Source organism: Somniosus microcephalus, chromosome 12 (assembly GCF_052327205.1).
Source record: "Somniosus microcephalus isolate GS21.2 chromosome 12, FLI_Smic_1.0, whole genome shotgun sequence".
Classification (NCBI taxonomy): Eukaryota; Metazoa; Chordata; class Chondrichthyes; order Squaliformes; family Somniosidae; genus Somniosus; species Somniosus microcephalus.
Genome location: NC_140998.1, coordinates 65,642,707 through 65,659,333, shown reverse-complemented (window position 1 = coordinate 65,659,333; position 16,627 = coordinate 65,642,707). Strand labels below are relative to the sequence as shown.

Below are 16,627 nucleotides of genomic sequence, written 5' to 3'. Positions count from 1 at the left end.
GCTGGACGGCTCCACGAGAGTCAGTCAATTTCCCGCCCTCCCCAACCTGCGAGATGCAGCAGGGTGCCTGGTTGGCACAGCAGCTCGCCATGGCATTTAAATGTGGTCCAAAGCCAAATTTGACTCAGGTTGCCGTATGGAGCCATCACTCCGCCACGGGCGCAAGTCAAATTTCTCAGCCAGCGAGGGCAAAATTTAGCTATGCTTGGGGTGCGAAACAGACGGCAGCAGATCAGTTTATTGAAGTCAATGTAAAGGAAAATTGGGTAGAGTATATAACGAAGGCCAATCAGCTACCACCCATATTGCACCCCTGCCAAAGTTGAATTTCACCCCCAATATTGCTATCTTTAAACTACAGTGGAGCGGCATTATTGTGGGTTTTCAGGGCTGTCAATGGGCATATAACAACAGCTTGTATTTATATAGCGCCTTTAACGTAGTAAAACATCCCAAGGCACTTCACAGGAATGTTATCAAACAAAATTTGACACCGCGCCACATAAGGCAGCAAAGACATAGGTTTTAAGGAGTGAGGTGGAGAGGTTTAGGGAGGGAATTGCAGAGCTTAGGGCCTTGGCAGTTGAAGACACAGTTGCTAATAGTGGAACGATTAAAATCGGGGATGCTCAAGAAGCCAGAATTGGAGGAGCGCAGATACCTCAGAGGGTTGTAGGGCTGGAGGAGGTTACAGAGATATGGAGGGATTTGAAAACAAGGATGAAAATTTTAAAATTGAGGCATTGCTTAACGAGGAGCCAATGCAGGTCAGCGAGCACAGGGGTGATGGATGAACGGGACTTGTTACAAGTTCAGCTTTAGCTTAGGCAGTCCCTCGGAGCCGAGGATGACTTGCTTCCACATTAAAAATGAGTTCTCAGGTGACTGATGAGTCCAATGCGGGACCTACAGTCTCTGTCACAGGTGGGGCAGATGGTGGTTGAAGGGGTGGGTGGGTGGGGTGCTTGGGTTGACGTGCGCTCCTTGCGCTGCCTGCGCTTGGCTTCTGCTTGCTCCCGGCGAAGAGACTCGAGGTGTTCGGCGCCTTCCCGAATGCTTCTCCTCCACTTTGTGCGGTCTTGGGCCAGGGATTCCCAGGTGTCGGTGGGATTGTTACACTTTTTCAAGGAGGCTTTGAGGGTGTCCTTAAAGCGTTTCCTCTGCCCACCTGGGGCTCTCTTGCCGTGCCGGAGCTCTGAGTAGAGCGCTTGTTTTGGGAGTCTCGTATCGGGCATGCGGACAATGTGACCTGTCCATCGGGTTACAGTGTTACAAGTTAGGATATGGGCAGCAGAGTTTTTGATGAACTCAAGTTTATGAATGGAGGAAGATGGGAGGCCAGCCAGGAGACCATTGAAATAATCAAGCCTAGAGATAACTAAGATATGGATGAGGGTTTCAGCAGCAGATGAGCTGAGACGGGGCAGAGTCAGACGATGTTATGGAGGTAGAAATCGGCGGACTTAGTGATGGCATGGATATGTGGTCGGAAGCTCATCTCAGGGTCAAATACGACACCAAGGTTGTGAAAAGTCTGATTCACCCTCAGACAGTTGCCAGGGAGAGGGCTGGAGACAGTGGTGAGGGAACAGACTTTGTGGTGGGGACCAAAGACAATATCTTCAGTCTTCCCAATTTTTAGTTGGAGGAAATTTCTGCTCATCCAGTACTGGATGTCAGACAATTTAGAGACTGTGGAAGGGTCGAGAGAAGTGGCGGTGAGGTAGAGCTGGGTGTCATCAGCATACATGTGAAACCTGACATGTTTTTGGATGATGTCGCTGAGGGACAGCATGTAGATGAGAAATAGGAGGGGGCCAAGAATAGATCCTTGGGGGACACCAGAGGTAACGATGCGGGAGCGGGATACAAATGCCAATACAAATATTATTACTGTCAGTTTTTGTGTGCACCAATTGGGCAGTAAAGCTGTCCATGTTAGTACGCACTAACATGCTAATGTTACTGTCAGTGTTGTATTACTATCAGCATTGGTATATACCATAATATTACTGTCAGTGTTAGCACATGGCAGCAGATGGCAGTGTTACTGTCTGTGTTAGTACACAGCAGAAGAGTGAGTGTTCCTACATGACAGCAGAGGGCACCACTAATTTCAGTGTTAGAACGCTAGTATTGGGAGGGAGGTACTGTATCAGCGTCAGTGAGAGAACACTAATAATAGAATACTCCGTCAGTGTGAGCATACACCAATAAGTATTGCTGATGTTAGTGCATTATAGCAGCGCAATCAACACCTTCAGAAGTGATACTTTTTTAAATTTGGAGAATTACATTTCTTGTCGCTATACATTCTTTGACTTGCTACTATATTCTGCAACCTCATTATTGAATATTCTGGGCAATTTGATAATGACGAGGCAGCTTATGAACCTATTTCTTGGCATCTTCCATATTATGCTAAAGTTGCCCTGTGAATTCTTTTAACAAGTTTTCAAATTCCACAAAAGCACAGCTGACTTGCAAATATTTAAACTTTGCCAAACTTAGAACGGAAAGGCCTATGGCAAAGGTAGTCATTGTGTAGCTGCAAATGGATGAGAATTTAAAAATATTGTATTTTGTTGCATTCCTCCCACCCAAAGGAAACATGCAAATCATTTTTGAATCATTCAGTGAGATACACAGAGGAATTAGTAAAGGATTGAAAGAAGTCACCCCAAGGTACCACCAGATGCCATTTTTAGGACAGCGCTGGCAGAGACCTTAGAGCAGGTCCCCCTGCACAACAACTTGATGAGGAAAGAGTCTTCTCCTCCTCCTCATGTACCTCCCAAATAAATAACAAGAATTTGTTTGATTTTTTTGCATGATACTCTTACCCTGCCTTGGTCCCGAGAGGGTTTCAATAAACTAAAGATTGCAAATAGCCCACACGTCACTGGAAATTACAATCTGATTCTGACAGCATGCACTGAGGAGAGATGTTTGGACAATGTGAATTATACAGCTGAAACTGGATAAATGCAAATAGATCGATGCTTCGGTCTTTATCTGAACATGATCTTTATTAATGCATTGCTTTACCAAACAAAATAGTTATGCAATTATCAAGACTCAACTTGTGTTACATGAATATTTCTACTAATCTGGTTCCTGGTATACATAGAATCATAGAAATTTGCAGCACAGAGAAGGTAATTCGGTCCATCGTGCTTGTGCTGGCTTTCTGCTGGAGCAATCCTAAACTAATCTCCCTGCCCTGCTCTTTCCCTGTAGCCCTTAATTTTCTTCTGATTTAAATATTTATCCACATTTCCCTTAAAAGATATAATGGTACATGGTACCATATGCAAAAACTATGTGCAAATATTTCCTCTGAAGCTTGAAATGCAATTGCCCTGTCCATGTATTTGTGAGTGAAACTGAAAACAAGTCCAAAGACCCTTTCCTCCCAAAGAATGCAACTTTTGGATCTATGTTCTGCTGCTTGTCATTTTTGAAATTTTTTAAAGGATTTTTTTGACACACTATTCAAAATTAAACAAAAAATATTCAAGGACATGTCACCAGTACTCCGCTGCTCGGTGGAGTATTGTACCAGGTGCTGATCATGGCAGGAATAGTATAATTCCAGCCACTTTAGAGGATTGTCATCAGGAGACAGCAAAGTGTGTAGGCCACAAGATGGCTTAGTTATTTGGCATGATTCAATGGCATAGGACATGATTTGTATTTGACTGCATGGACATTTGACATCGTCACGAAAGTGTGCCCAGTTCAAAAGTGGTTGAAAAGTGCCCAATTGCCATGTGGCCATTTGAATCATAGTTGACGGTCGGTAGGGTCAGAGATGATATGGTGATTTATAGGAAAACCTGCTATCCACCTCCTGTCAGCGAAGGAAAAGTCAAAATAATCAGGAAAGGTTGACTACATTGGGTGTCTCTGTTGGTGCATAGAACAAATCAGAGTGAATTAGCAACATCATTTTTGTCTCAAAGTCTATTCACCAATTTTGCTACTGCATCTGAACGACGCAGATGTGGGGGAACTATGTTGCAGAGGACTGGTAACTATGGGAGGGATGTAGGGTGCAATGTAAAGTATAATAATAATAGGCAACATTTGACACTGCATTAGTATGAACTCATCCCCCAGACCATTATCAAAGCAATGTACCATGGTAAATGGGTTTGTGGGAGGTGGAAAGAAGAGTTGTGTGTACTTGTATCATGTTAAAATGTGTTTGTGTCATACAAGTCCAGAGAATACAGGCACTATATCCGTGCTTCAGGCTCTCCCCACTACATGTGATGCAGTGTAGCTCATACAGTCCTCAATGTGGTCTGGTGGGGGCCCAGTTTAGGATCTCTTCCCCCCCGCCCCCCCCCCTCACCCCCCTCAATCCCATGCCATTCCATCCCACTTTATTTCCTGTCACTTTTAGCAGCCATTCACATCCTTGCCATTTTCCTCTCACTGAGAGAATGGATAATAAGATAATGATTTCTGTCAAAGCTTCTAATGTCAGCATTTACCATAAATAAAATGGTAACAGTGCACCCCATGGAGCAGAGGCAGAGTCCACTTTCCTGTATGTTCAGATACCCACCTAAAAACAGCCGATGGAATTCTTCTTATTCTTTTTAGACAAGTTTAAGTATTCTCCTTAACCAAAGCCCAAATCCATGGTCCCGTGTTAGTGTGAAGTGTGCATCTTAACTGCTACACCATCAGGCCATTCTTAACCAACAGAATGGAATATACTTTGCATTGAATACATGCTATTGTTTTATTCTCTACACATTAACCCTAAACAGTTTAATTTTTCAACAACATTTTTCACTTGAAAGCATAATTTCCCACAAAAAGTAAATATTGTACAGCCGCGTAAGTGTGGAAATATTGTGGAAAAAGCATTATTCCCATCTCTCTCTCAGCATGATTTTCATTTACATACATAATTATTATAGAATACTTTAAACTTTAGTTGTGCTTCACTTTATTGATTTATGATATATTCTACTTACTGTTTCTTCTCTTCTTTTTCTTCTGTTGCTTAGTTTCTACCCTTCAGATCAAAGTTGCTCCCTCCCCTTCCCATAGCCAGTCTCCTCCACCTGAGTATAGTAACTACAGTGTGACCGTATCTGCTGGTGCTGCCCCTCCTCCGTCTTATGCCAGAGCCACGTCCTTCGATTCCACAGCTTCTCCTAAAGCGGTGCTTGCTGATGATCCCTGCCAGTTACCATCCAGCAGTACAGACACCGAACCTCCACCTCTTAGACCCTCTGCATCGCAATTATCTGCTTCCCTAAGTTCTGCTTTCTCACCTGTGCAACCAAACCGTGGGACCATGGGTCAACGTGTTAAGCAGATCCCATTATCCCCTCCTCCTGCTCCTTCCCACCCTCCACCTTTGCTTCCTAAACCTGTCTGTCATTCATCTGCTACATTTTCTCCTCTTCCTCCATCTCCTCCTGTGATGATCACCTCTCCTCCCCACAGGGCTGTTGGACCTCAGCCTATAATTCCGGTTGCGCTTCCTGTAATTCATTTGCGTGATGGCAAGATTAAAAGACCTATGGATTCTGTGGCCCAGGTAGCTCCAGCTGATGCAAACCAGAATGGTCAAGATGAAGATCATTTTCTAGCAACAACTAACCTGGCCTCCTCCAGGCCTCCAATAAAAAGTACAGAGGGTTCTTTCACGTTCTGTTTAGAAACTACTCCTGTATCTCACGTGTCAGTCTTGAGTAGTCCTTCCAGTTCCCAAATCCACCCTCAGCTACCACCTTTTTCTCCACTCCCTGCACAGCAGCTTTACAAGTCCACCTCACATTTCGTTACATCTCCTCCATTTTATGCTGCTTTCTCTGAGGCAGCAGTGTCCAAGAAGACCCCATCTCCCATGACACCAGTTACTTCAACTGCCGTTACCCAGTCGGGTAAGTGATGTCGTGCTGGCATCATGTGACATATGTGTGTATTTTTGCTGATAGCATCTCTAGCCTTTCTCTGCTTGGTTTGAATGTAGAAATATTTCACTTTTAGATGCCTGCCGACGTGTACAAAATTTTAAAGGACTAGTTTAATAGAAGATGCACATACATTAAAAGTTTATTTAAAAAATCATTTTAATTTTGGGGTATCATTCAGTAAATATATTGCCTGCTTTCTCCCTATTGTCCTTCTAATAAAACATCTGAAATCTGGATTCTAATTACAGGTTATTGTAAAGTCCAATGCAGATACAACCAAGCAGGATTGTTTTATAATTATCAGAAATTGGCAGATTCCACCCAGTAGGGCTTGCTTTGTACCTGAAGATGCCATTCTACTTTACTTGACTCTTTATTTGAATAGAGATAGAGAGGGAAAGAATTAAAAGTATTTTAAGGTGCGAACGTAAAGCAAGCAAGTGTTTTTTTTAATCTATTATGATAGTCCTTTAAAATGGCCCTTACTAGAGGGGAGGATACATAAACTAACCACCTTTGTCAATGGAAAATAGTCAAACCAATTATATTAAATAATGGAATTAAACACTATTCAACTTTATTTATTTTAACCAGTATTTAATTTATGCTGAAAGACTAACCAGTAACTTAAGTAAATTTTAAATCTACCTTCTCTTACATTTCAGGCAGAGTGTAATGAAACATTAACATTTTTATGGATCTTTACCTAATTAAACGTTTACTGTTTGATAACAGTCTGACCTTTTTTCACATCGGTGATGTTCTTGAAGTGGACTAACTCTGTGCTTAAATTTATTTTGCTTTTATTTCAGTTCCCTCCGTTGCTCCTGGAGGACCCCCAACACAACCTACATGCCCCCCGCCACCTCCTGCTGGTGGTCCCCCACCACCTCCACCGCCACCAGGGCCTCCACCAGCTTCTGGAGGTGGACCACCTCCTCCTCCTCCATTGCCAGCTTGTGGAAGCCCTGGAGCTAGAGGTGATGACGGACTCTCAGCTTCAGGACTAGCAGCAGCACTCGCTGGAGCCAAACTGAGGAAAACTAGCCGGGTAGGAGTCTTACTTTTCTTATAAACACCTTTGTGCCATGCAAAACTATTAGGAAATCTTTTGAACTCAGCTAATGAATGGCTGATGCAGTCACATCATTCTCTTTGAAAATGTCCTTGTGTGCCTTTGTAGTGCCAAAATGGATGCATTTAAGGGGAGGTTAGACAAGCATATGTGGGAAAAGGGAATAGAGAGTTATGCTGATAGATTTAGATGAGGAAACATGGGAGGAGGCTCGTGTGGAGCATAAATGCCGGCATGGACTGGTTGGGCCGAATGGCCTGTTTCTGTGCCATATATCCTATGTAATCCTATATATGTAAAAAGAGACTAAACTCCTGTGTCCCAAATCAGCAATAATAATCACATTTAAAATCTTACTGTTCATTTTACTCTATTTATTGAATGCTGATATTGAAAATTGTTGTGTATTATTCACCTACTAATATGTGGATACATTCTTTGCATGGTAAGTGATGACTCTAACATATGTCTCTCCACCACTACAGCTAAGGTGCCATTTGGCATCTTCCTGGGATCAAGAGCCACAGTGCAAACCATGTACAGTAAATGATTTCATCTTGGAAAACAATGTTTGTGATAGTTCAGAGAATGCTATTATTATACAATGTCTAACCCACATTGCTAAGCCACAGTCTCTTTGCGTATGGCCATTTATATAGGCAATAAGTAGTAGCAGTCACAAAGCTAACAAGTATTTCTCACCTGTTATATTAGATGATATAAACACATTCGCTTCACAGTAAGAATTTAGCTTCAAAGTAAAAGCTTAAAATGCATTCAAAATTAACATTTGGAGATAATAACTAAACTTTCATACCTTTTGATAATTCCAATAATGTTTGGTGTTTGCAGGCGGTGAATAAAAAATCAAATGTTAGGTGTACACCTAAGAAGGTGATATTAAAGTCTTGGTGAGGCTGCATTTGGCACATTGTGCTTAGTTTTGGTTTCTATATTACAAGAAAAATGTAAAATTATTGGAGCGAGTCTTGAGATGGGCTATATGGACAGTGGTTTTCCACTCAAGGCATTACTATGTTACTATATCAATAGATAGACAATTGTTTATATTTATTACAATTTTTGTGCCTTGAATGATTTGCTTTTGCTTTATCATCCTGCAATAAAAACAGACAGGTAACCTGCCAGTCTGTACTTGACTGGTCGTTGCATATTATATACTAGCTATACCTGTTGGCAGGAAGTAATTGTGAGGTGATAAATTTTCAGTTGATTATTTTTCTGTTGTTAATGAATAACTCTCTGATTTACAAATCCAGTGCAATGCCATTTAGTCTCTTTGAAAAATATTGACAGATTCCCCTTTCTGTCAGTTCAAAATTACTGTGAGTTAGTGACTAAAAGTTTGCATTTATATGGTGCCTACAAATCATGGAAGCAAGTCACTAAACTAATTGACAGATCTTATCTAACAGGCATTATTAGTCAGAAGGTTTTCTGCCTTTTCAAATGGAGGGAAATTACAGAGCTTGTGGCAGATCTGATGACACGGCCAATTTATATCAGCTTCGTGCAAACAAGGATAGAGCATTTTAAAAATAATTTTGAAACTGACATTATTGACTTTGTGTCGAAGGAGATTCAGTGCCCCTGCTTTAAATCAGAGATTAAATCCAAGATCGTTAGTGGAACAGCCGTTGGCACTTGGTAATGTGGGATCATGGTGATGTTCTATATAATGTGCAACAAAAGCAACTTGAGGTTTTACAATATATCTGAATAATGGTCATTCAGGCTAACCAGTTAAAGGGAAACAGAGGGATTGAAATTCAACTTCAGCGGGGACGCCATATGGGCATCACCGAATCGGCCGCCCACACACCCCGACTGATTTTTCTTTCCATTGAAGTCAATAGAAAGGAAAATTAGACAGGTTGTATAATGGGCAGCTGATCCACAACTGCCAGTAATGTGCCCCAATCCCCTCCCCTGGCTGAAGTTGAATTGAATTTCACCGTCCACCTCCCCCCCACCCCCCCACAGAGGTGTTAATTGCATAAATATGTAGGAGAGATATTCGGGCTGTTAGCAATTTTACCGCCCAGTTTCACCAAACAGAAAATTACACCTTGGTGTTGAGAGCATTGTGGTGGTGTTACAACCATGCCACATATTCTGATATGGATTTAGAATAATAGCAAACACTTGCCATTAGTGAACTAAAACCACCAATTTAAGCAGTTGCTAGGGATGGTTCCAGTTAGCTCACATAACTCTGCAAGTTGTGATGTTTGAAACCCATTTGTGTCACCAGCACTGCAAGTCACACCTGAGCTAGGTTTGATTACAGCTGACAGACTTGAGGCAACATGTTTTCAGATTTTAATAGAAATTCTGACATAAAACTATTCTGATGCATCATTATGGAATTTTAATTATTTTTCAAGATTGTTGCCTTCTGTTTGCACACTAAGGGGGAGCCATTTGGGGTGCCAGGCGTTAACCTTTTCAAACATTTGAGAAATTCCCATTTTTTGCTCCAAGTGGGAAGTGGACACTAAATCAAGCGCTCCACTTGCCCCTTGGAGCGCAAGAGGCGGGGAACGTCCGATCCAGGGCGATGTGCTCAGCAGCACCGAGATGCAGGGGTTCTTCACTCAATTAAAGGGAAGGGCTCCCCGCTGCCAGCTCCGCATTTTTTATTTAGTATCTGCTGGAGCACCGGGGTGTGGGAGTGCCGCGCGATCAAGCTGAGTGTCGGGCTGCTCACTGGCTTTTAAATGCATGCGTGGATTTTTGAATGGGCCGCACGGACCCAAAAAGAAATTAGAGGGAACATTGCTCCTAAGCCTCCAATTTTGTGGGCAGGGAGGTCACCCGCAATACTGGTGTAGGCAAAAAAATCGGAGTCCAGGGCCCGGCATTAGTTCCTTTGTATATTCAAATAAGGAGCCTAATGGCTTTTTGAATCGCCCACTGCATTATTGGGTTGCCCTGAATACCTGGGCTGGCTGCATTCAGGAAAACCAGTTCTATGTGCAGCCTTCAAGCAAAGTTTCCCCCTAAGGGTGCGCGGGCGTGCGCCAATCGGGAGGGTTAGGGTAAGATACTGCACAGCAAATTTAAAGGGACTGCGCATGGGAAAACATTTTATAGGGAGCATTGCCTACAAGGTAAATGTTTAAAATATACTTACCTGAATGTGGTGCTGTTGAGAGCAGGAGTGTTCCTCCCAACCCCGCGATCAAAGCACGTGGGCCGCTGCTGGCCACTACTCACCCTCCCATCACAACTCATGACCTAGACCCTCACCCTCCACCCACCCAATCGACACTGCTACCCTCCACCACCCCGTCCAAAATCCGGGCCTCTGCCCGCTACCCCTCCTTCTTGATCATCAGTACTCATCCCATTCTTCCCACAGCCACGCCCCGACCCAATCGTCCATCCGCTTTCCCAGCCTGATCACCCCACTTCCCAGTCCCCCTGAACAGCTTGCCTAAGAGCTGCTGCTGATGTCGCAGCTGCCCAAACTTTGATTCCTTTTCACCACAAACTGCCTGGAAACGGCTAATAGGTGTCCACAGTTTGCCTGCTCGATGATAATGAGGCTCGAGGTCCAATATCACGTGCACCTCGGGCCTATCCATTCTAGCGTGGGGATTGCGCTTCATGCTTGCCCATTTTTGAGTGCGAATTTCGAGGCTATTGTCTTATTCAGATACTGCATGGAGAATGGTTATGCGCTATAACTGCCGACTGGGGAACGTATTGACAGCAACCTCAAGGATTCTTTCATTCCTCACTTATGGTGGACTTCTGGGGGGGGAAATTCAGTTGCTTAGATCCTCCCTCCCATTAGTGCCTCCGGGGGAGCTAATGGGGCGCTAGGAAGTTAGCACCCGAGCACGGCGATTTTAGCGCCGCTCACAAAATTCACTGGACATTTTGCGGCGGGGCTAAACACTACCGCCACGATCTCCTGCGCCTGCAGATCATGACGTCAGTCAAGCGTGCAACGCCCTGGTAGCGCCTCAGACCGGATATTGAGTCGCGCCCCCTGCCTTAGCGCCTGCCGCTAACAACAACAGGTAGAGGGGAATGTTTTCAAGTCGGGAAGGGGCTGGGGAAGCGCTATTTAAAGGCAGGCACTTCCTGCCTTTTCTTGTCAGCAAAAGTTTTGGTTTTAACGCTGTCCTAAGGAGTTTTGGCCCTCAACACCCCTTTTGAGGTTCCTAAGCACCGAGCTCTTTCCCTGGGCCTATCCATTAGTGCTTCAAACACAATTGCTTTTGAGGTCTCTCCAGGCCGAGATTCAAGGCTGCAATGAGCAGGGAGTGGCTGGCCAGCAAGATGGCCCCTCCACTTTTAGAACTGGACAGTGCCAGTCTTTCTGTCTTCCATGGTAATTGGCATCGCCTGAGCTTCGGTAGCGTTCTGAGGTAGCGCCTCGCTCCCTGACGTTTGCGCCTCGCTCCTCAACGCTAGCGCCTTAAGAGAGGTGTGTAGCGCCTGATTTAGTGCTCAAATCACCTCCAGGGGCGATAGAGGCGAATTTTGCAGTCGGGGGCGATAAACTTTGCACCCGGCCAATAATAGCGCCCCAAACGGGGCGATACCGCATTTCTCCCCCCCCCCCCCCCCGGTCTCTACCTCATGTCTCCCCCAGCCAATTCAGCCAAGCTATAGAGTTCACTATGTAGGGAAATGGAGCAGCTTTTTAATATTAGTTTTTAATTCATGAACTCAATGTTCATTTCATAGAATCATAGAAACTTACAGCACAGAAGGAGGCCATTCGGCCCGTCATGCCTGTGCTGGCTCTTTGAAAGCAATCGTGCTCAGTCCCACATCCCCACTTTTTGTCTGTAATGATGTAAGTTCCTCATCCTCAAGTACCTGTCCAACTCCCATTTAAAATTATTTATGGAATCAGCTTCCACCACCTCTTCCAGTAGAGCGTTCCAGATCCCGACAACTCTGAGTGAAAACATTTCTCCTCAACTCCCCTCTGGATCTTTTGCCAATGGTTTTGAATCTATGACCTCTAGTTATTGATCCACTCACCAGAGGGAATAATTTTTTTCTCTCTACTCTATCAAAACCTCTCATCATTTTGAAAACCTCGATTAGGTCACCTCATAACCTTCTCTGTTCCAAGGAGCAACAACTTTTCCAACCTCTCCTTAAAACTGAAGTCCCTCCTCCCCGGTAACGTCCTGGTAAACCTCCTCTGTACCCTTTCTAAGGCCTTTATATCTTTCCTGCAGTGCGGTGCCCAGAATTGTCCACAATACTCCAGCTGAGGCCTAACCAGTGATTTATAAAGTTCTAGCATGATCTCTTTGCTTTTATATTCTATTCCTCTATTTATAAACCCAAGTAACCCATATGCTTTTTTAACCACCTTATCAACTTGCCCTGCCACCTTTAAGGATTTATGTATATGAACACCAAGGTCTCTCAGCTCATCTACACTTTTCAAAATCATGCCATTTATAGTGTACAGTCTTTCCATATTAATCCTCCCAAAGTGCATCACTTAGCACTTTTCCACATTGAACTCCATCTGCCATGCTTCTGCCCATTTCACCATCCTGTCTACGTCATCCTGTCGCCTATAACTACCCTCATCATGACCTACTACAGGAAACTTTCTGGTATCCGGCACGGACGGGACCGACGTGTTGCCGGTTCATCAACAATTCCAGATAACCGAACGCTATAGTTAAAACATACGGAGCTTCTGAGCTCCGTATCTAGCAACAAACCCTGTTGCTTAGCAACAGCTTCAAAACAATCAGCACAGCTTGCAAGCGTCTCTGTAGCTTAGCAACAGCTTCAGTTAGACGCTTGCACAGCCAGAATGAGTAAAAAAAAGTAACTAAAAGTAAAAAAAGTTACCTGAACCGACTCCTGAATTTTGCCGGTTAACCGACATTTCCAGTTATTTAGTGGCCGGTTAATCGAAAGTTTCCTGTACTTTACCAAGTTTCGCATCATCTGCAAACTATAATATGCTGCTCCCTACACCCGAGTCTAGGTCGTTTATAAAAATTGCAAGGAGTAATGGACCTAAAACTGACCCTTGGGGAAGACCACTGCAAACCACCTCCCAGTCTGAAAAACATCCATCCGTCCACCACCCTTTGCTTCTTGTCACTGAGCCAGTTTTGTATCCATACCGCCACTTTCCCCATAATTCCATTGGCTTCCATATTCTTAATAAGCCTCCTGTGTGGCACTTTGTCAAATGCCTTCCGAAAGCCCATATATACAACATCTACTGCTCTTCCTTGATCAACCTGCTCTGTTGCTTCATCAAAGAATTCAATCAAGTTAGTCAGACATGATTTGCCTTTAACAAATCCATAGTGGCTCTCCTTGATTAACGTATGCCTTTCCAAATGAAAGTTTATTTTGTCCCTGATAATGGTTTCCAATAACTTCTCCACCACTAATGTTAGGCTGACTGCCCTACAGTTTCCTGGTTTATCCCTCTCCCCTTTCTTGAATAGTGGTATAACATTAGCAACCCTCCAGTCCTCCAGCAGCCTCTCTTGAATCTGTATCTTATGTTGAAAGTATCTGTGCAATTAAGAACATGGATTTAGATTTGGTAAAAACTCACTGTTCTTAGCCAGTCCAAAAATGTTGACGATGTTGGAATTGTAACATGTTGGGTACTGGACAGAGTTTGTACTTTCAGCTCTGCAAATATGATTTCAAGCCCTTGTCAGCTAAAAGAATGATGACAAATATATACTAACATGACAACTATTAAAAATTAAAATCTCAGCTTTCTTTCTTTGTAGGATGAGACAATAAGATTTTGTAAAATGAAGAGTTAATATTCAATATGTGTAATAAATGCAGATTATTCCAAAATTTTAATGATTGATCTCCATTTTAAAACCTCTCTGCAGCCTGAAGAAGGTTCAGGAAGTTCCAGTCCTGGGGGAGCTTCAAAGAGTGAGGCCAATCGAAACAGCTGTGGGGCAGCAGCGTCTGGGGGAGGAGGAGGACTGATGGATGAAATGAATAAACTGCTAGCAAGACGGTATGTGCTAATCCAGTGACGGTATGTGATAATCCAGTGACGGTATGTGCTAATCCAGTGACGGTATGTGATAATCCAGTGACGGTATGTGCTAATCCAGTGACGGTATGTGATAATCCAGTGACGGTATGTGCTAATCCAGTGACGGTATGTGCTAATCCAGTGACGGTATGAGCTAATCCAGTGACGGTGTGTGCTAATCCAGTGACGGTGTGTGCTAATCCAGTGACGGTATGAGTTAATCCAGTGACGGTATGTGCTAATCCAGTGACGGTATGTGATAATCCAGTGACGGTATGTGATAATCCAGTGACGGTATGTGCTAATCCAGTGACGGTATGTGCTAATCCAGTGACGGTATGTGATAATCCAGTGACGGTATGTGATAATCCAGTGACGGTATGTGCTAATCCAGTGACTGTATGTGCTAATCCAGTGACGGTATGAGCTAATCCAGTGACGGTATGTGCTAATCCAGTGACGGTATGTGCTAATCCAGTGACGGTATGTGCTAATCCAGTGACGGTATGTGCTGATCCAGTGACGGTATGTGCTAATCCAGTGACGGTATGAGCTAAGCCAGTGACGGTATGTGCTAATCCAGTGACGGTATGTGATAATCCAGTGACGGTATGAGCTAAGCCAGTGACGGTATGTGCTAATCCAGTGACGGTATGTGCTAATCCAGTGACGGTATGTGATAATCCAGTGACGGTATGAGCTAAGCCAGTGACGGTATGTGCTAATCCAGTGACGGTATGTGATAATCCAGTGACGGTATGTGATAATCCAGTGACGGTATGTGCTAATCCAGTGACGGTATGTGCTAATCCAGTGACGGTATGTGCTAATCCAGTGACGGTATGAGCTAAGCCAGTGACGGTATGTGCTAATCCAGTGACGGTATGTGCCAATCCAGTGACGGTATGTGCCAATCCAGTGACGGTATGCGCCAATCCAGTGACGGTATGCGCCAATCCAGTGACGGTATGCGCCAAGCCAGTGACGGTATGCGCCAAGCCAGTGACGGTATGCGCCAAGCCAGTGACGGTATGCGCCAAGCCAGTGACGGTATGCGCCAAGCCAGTGACGGTATGCGCCAAGCCAGTGACGGTATGCGCCAAGCCAGTGACGGTATGCGCCAAGCCAGTGACGGTATGCGCCAAGCCAGTGACGGTATGCGCCAATCCAGTGACGGTATGCGCCAATCCAGTGACGGTATGCGCCAATCCAGTGACGGTATGCGCCAATCCAGTGACGGTATGCGCCAATCCAGTGACGGTATGCGCCAACCCAGTGACGGTATGCGCCAACCCAGTGACGGTATGCGCCAACCCAGTGACGGTATGCGCCAACCCAGTGACGGTATGAGCCAAGCCAGTGACGGTATGCGCCAAGCCAGTGACGGTATGCGCCAAGCCAGTGACGGTATGCGCCAAGCCAGTGACGGTATGCGCCAAGCCAGTGACGGTATGCGCCAAGCCAGTGACGGTATGCGCCAAGCCAGTGACGGTATGCGCCAAGCCAGTGACGGTATGCGCCAAGCCAGTGACGGTATGCGCCAAGCCAGTGGCGGTATGCGCCAAGCCAGTGGCGGTATGCGCCAAGCCAGTGACGGTATGAGCCAATCCAGTGACGGTATGAGCCAAGCCAGTGACGGTATGCGCCAAGCCAGTGGCGGTATGCGCTAAGCCAGTGGCGGTATGCGCTAAGCCAGTGGCGGTTTGCGCTAAGCCAGTGGCGGTATGCGCTAAGCCAGTGACGGTATGAGCTAAGCCAGTGACAGTATGTCCTAAACCAATGTGCTATGGACTGGACAATTAAAACATTTACATATATTGCACTAAAACATCATATGGTCCAGCATGTTATGAAAGGGGATCTGGTTGGAAAAAATGTCGGCCAGTGGTAGGAGATATTTAAGTACAAGAGGTATAAGGTACAGGTAAAATGCAATATGACTGAGTAACGAGTGTGCATGAAAGACTGAGATTCCAAGGATAAATAGAGACATTTTAATAAAAATGGGGTCTAAACAATCTATGAGAATTATAAAAAGTGTAGCAAAAAGAGAGATTAGGATGGTTAAGAATTAGTGATACATTTTGGTAGGAAGAATGAGGAGAGGCAATATAAACTAAACGGCACAATTCTAAAGGGGGTGCAGGAACAGAGACACCTGAGGGTATATGTGCACCAATCGTTGAAAGTGGCAGGGAAGGTTAAGAAAGCGGTTAAAAAAGCATACGGGATCGTGGTTTTATAAAGAGAGGCATAGAGTACAATAGCAAACAAGTTATGATGAACCTTTAAAATACACTGGTTCGGCCACAACTGGGGTATTGTGTCCAATTCTGGGCACCGTACTTTAAGAAGGATGTGAAGGCTTTATAGAGGGTGCAGAAAAGATTTAGAAACATAGAAGATGGGAGCAGGAGTAGGCCATTCGGCCCCTCGAGCCTGCTCCACCATTCAATGAGATCATGGCTGATCATTCAAATTCAGTACCCTGTCCCTGCTTTCTCCCCATATCCCTTGATCCCTTTAGCCTTAAGAAATATATCCAACTCCTTCTTGAATATATTT

At 44.5% G+C, this 16,627-nt stretch overlaps 1 protein-coding gene across 9 annotated transcripts in view; it reads left to right on the top strand.

Moving 5' to 3' along the window:
- LOC147109246 (ena/VASP-like protein) overlaps positions 1-16,627 on the top strand; it is a 354,043-nt gene that overhangs the window by 313,708 nt on the left and 23,708 nt on the right. For 8 of the 9 annotated variants that reach the window (XM_086002994.1, XM_086002992.1, XM_086002997.1 and 5 more), the window contains 3 exons: positions 5,028-5,912; positions 6,758-6,996; positions 13,908-14,041. In XM_086002994.1, coding sequence (XP_085859120.1) covers positions 5,028-5,912; positions 6,758-6,996; positions 13,908-14,041 — 1,258 coding nt within the window. The remainder of the gene's footprint in view (positions 1-5,027; positions 5,913-6,757; positions 6,997-13,907; positions 14,042-16,627) is intronic. The other variant, XM_086003000.1, reaches the window with a different exon arrangement.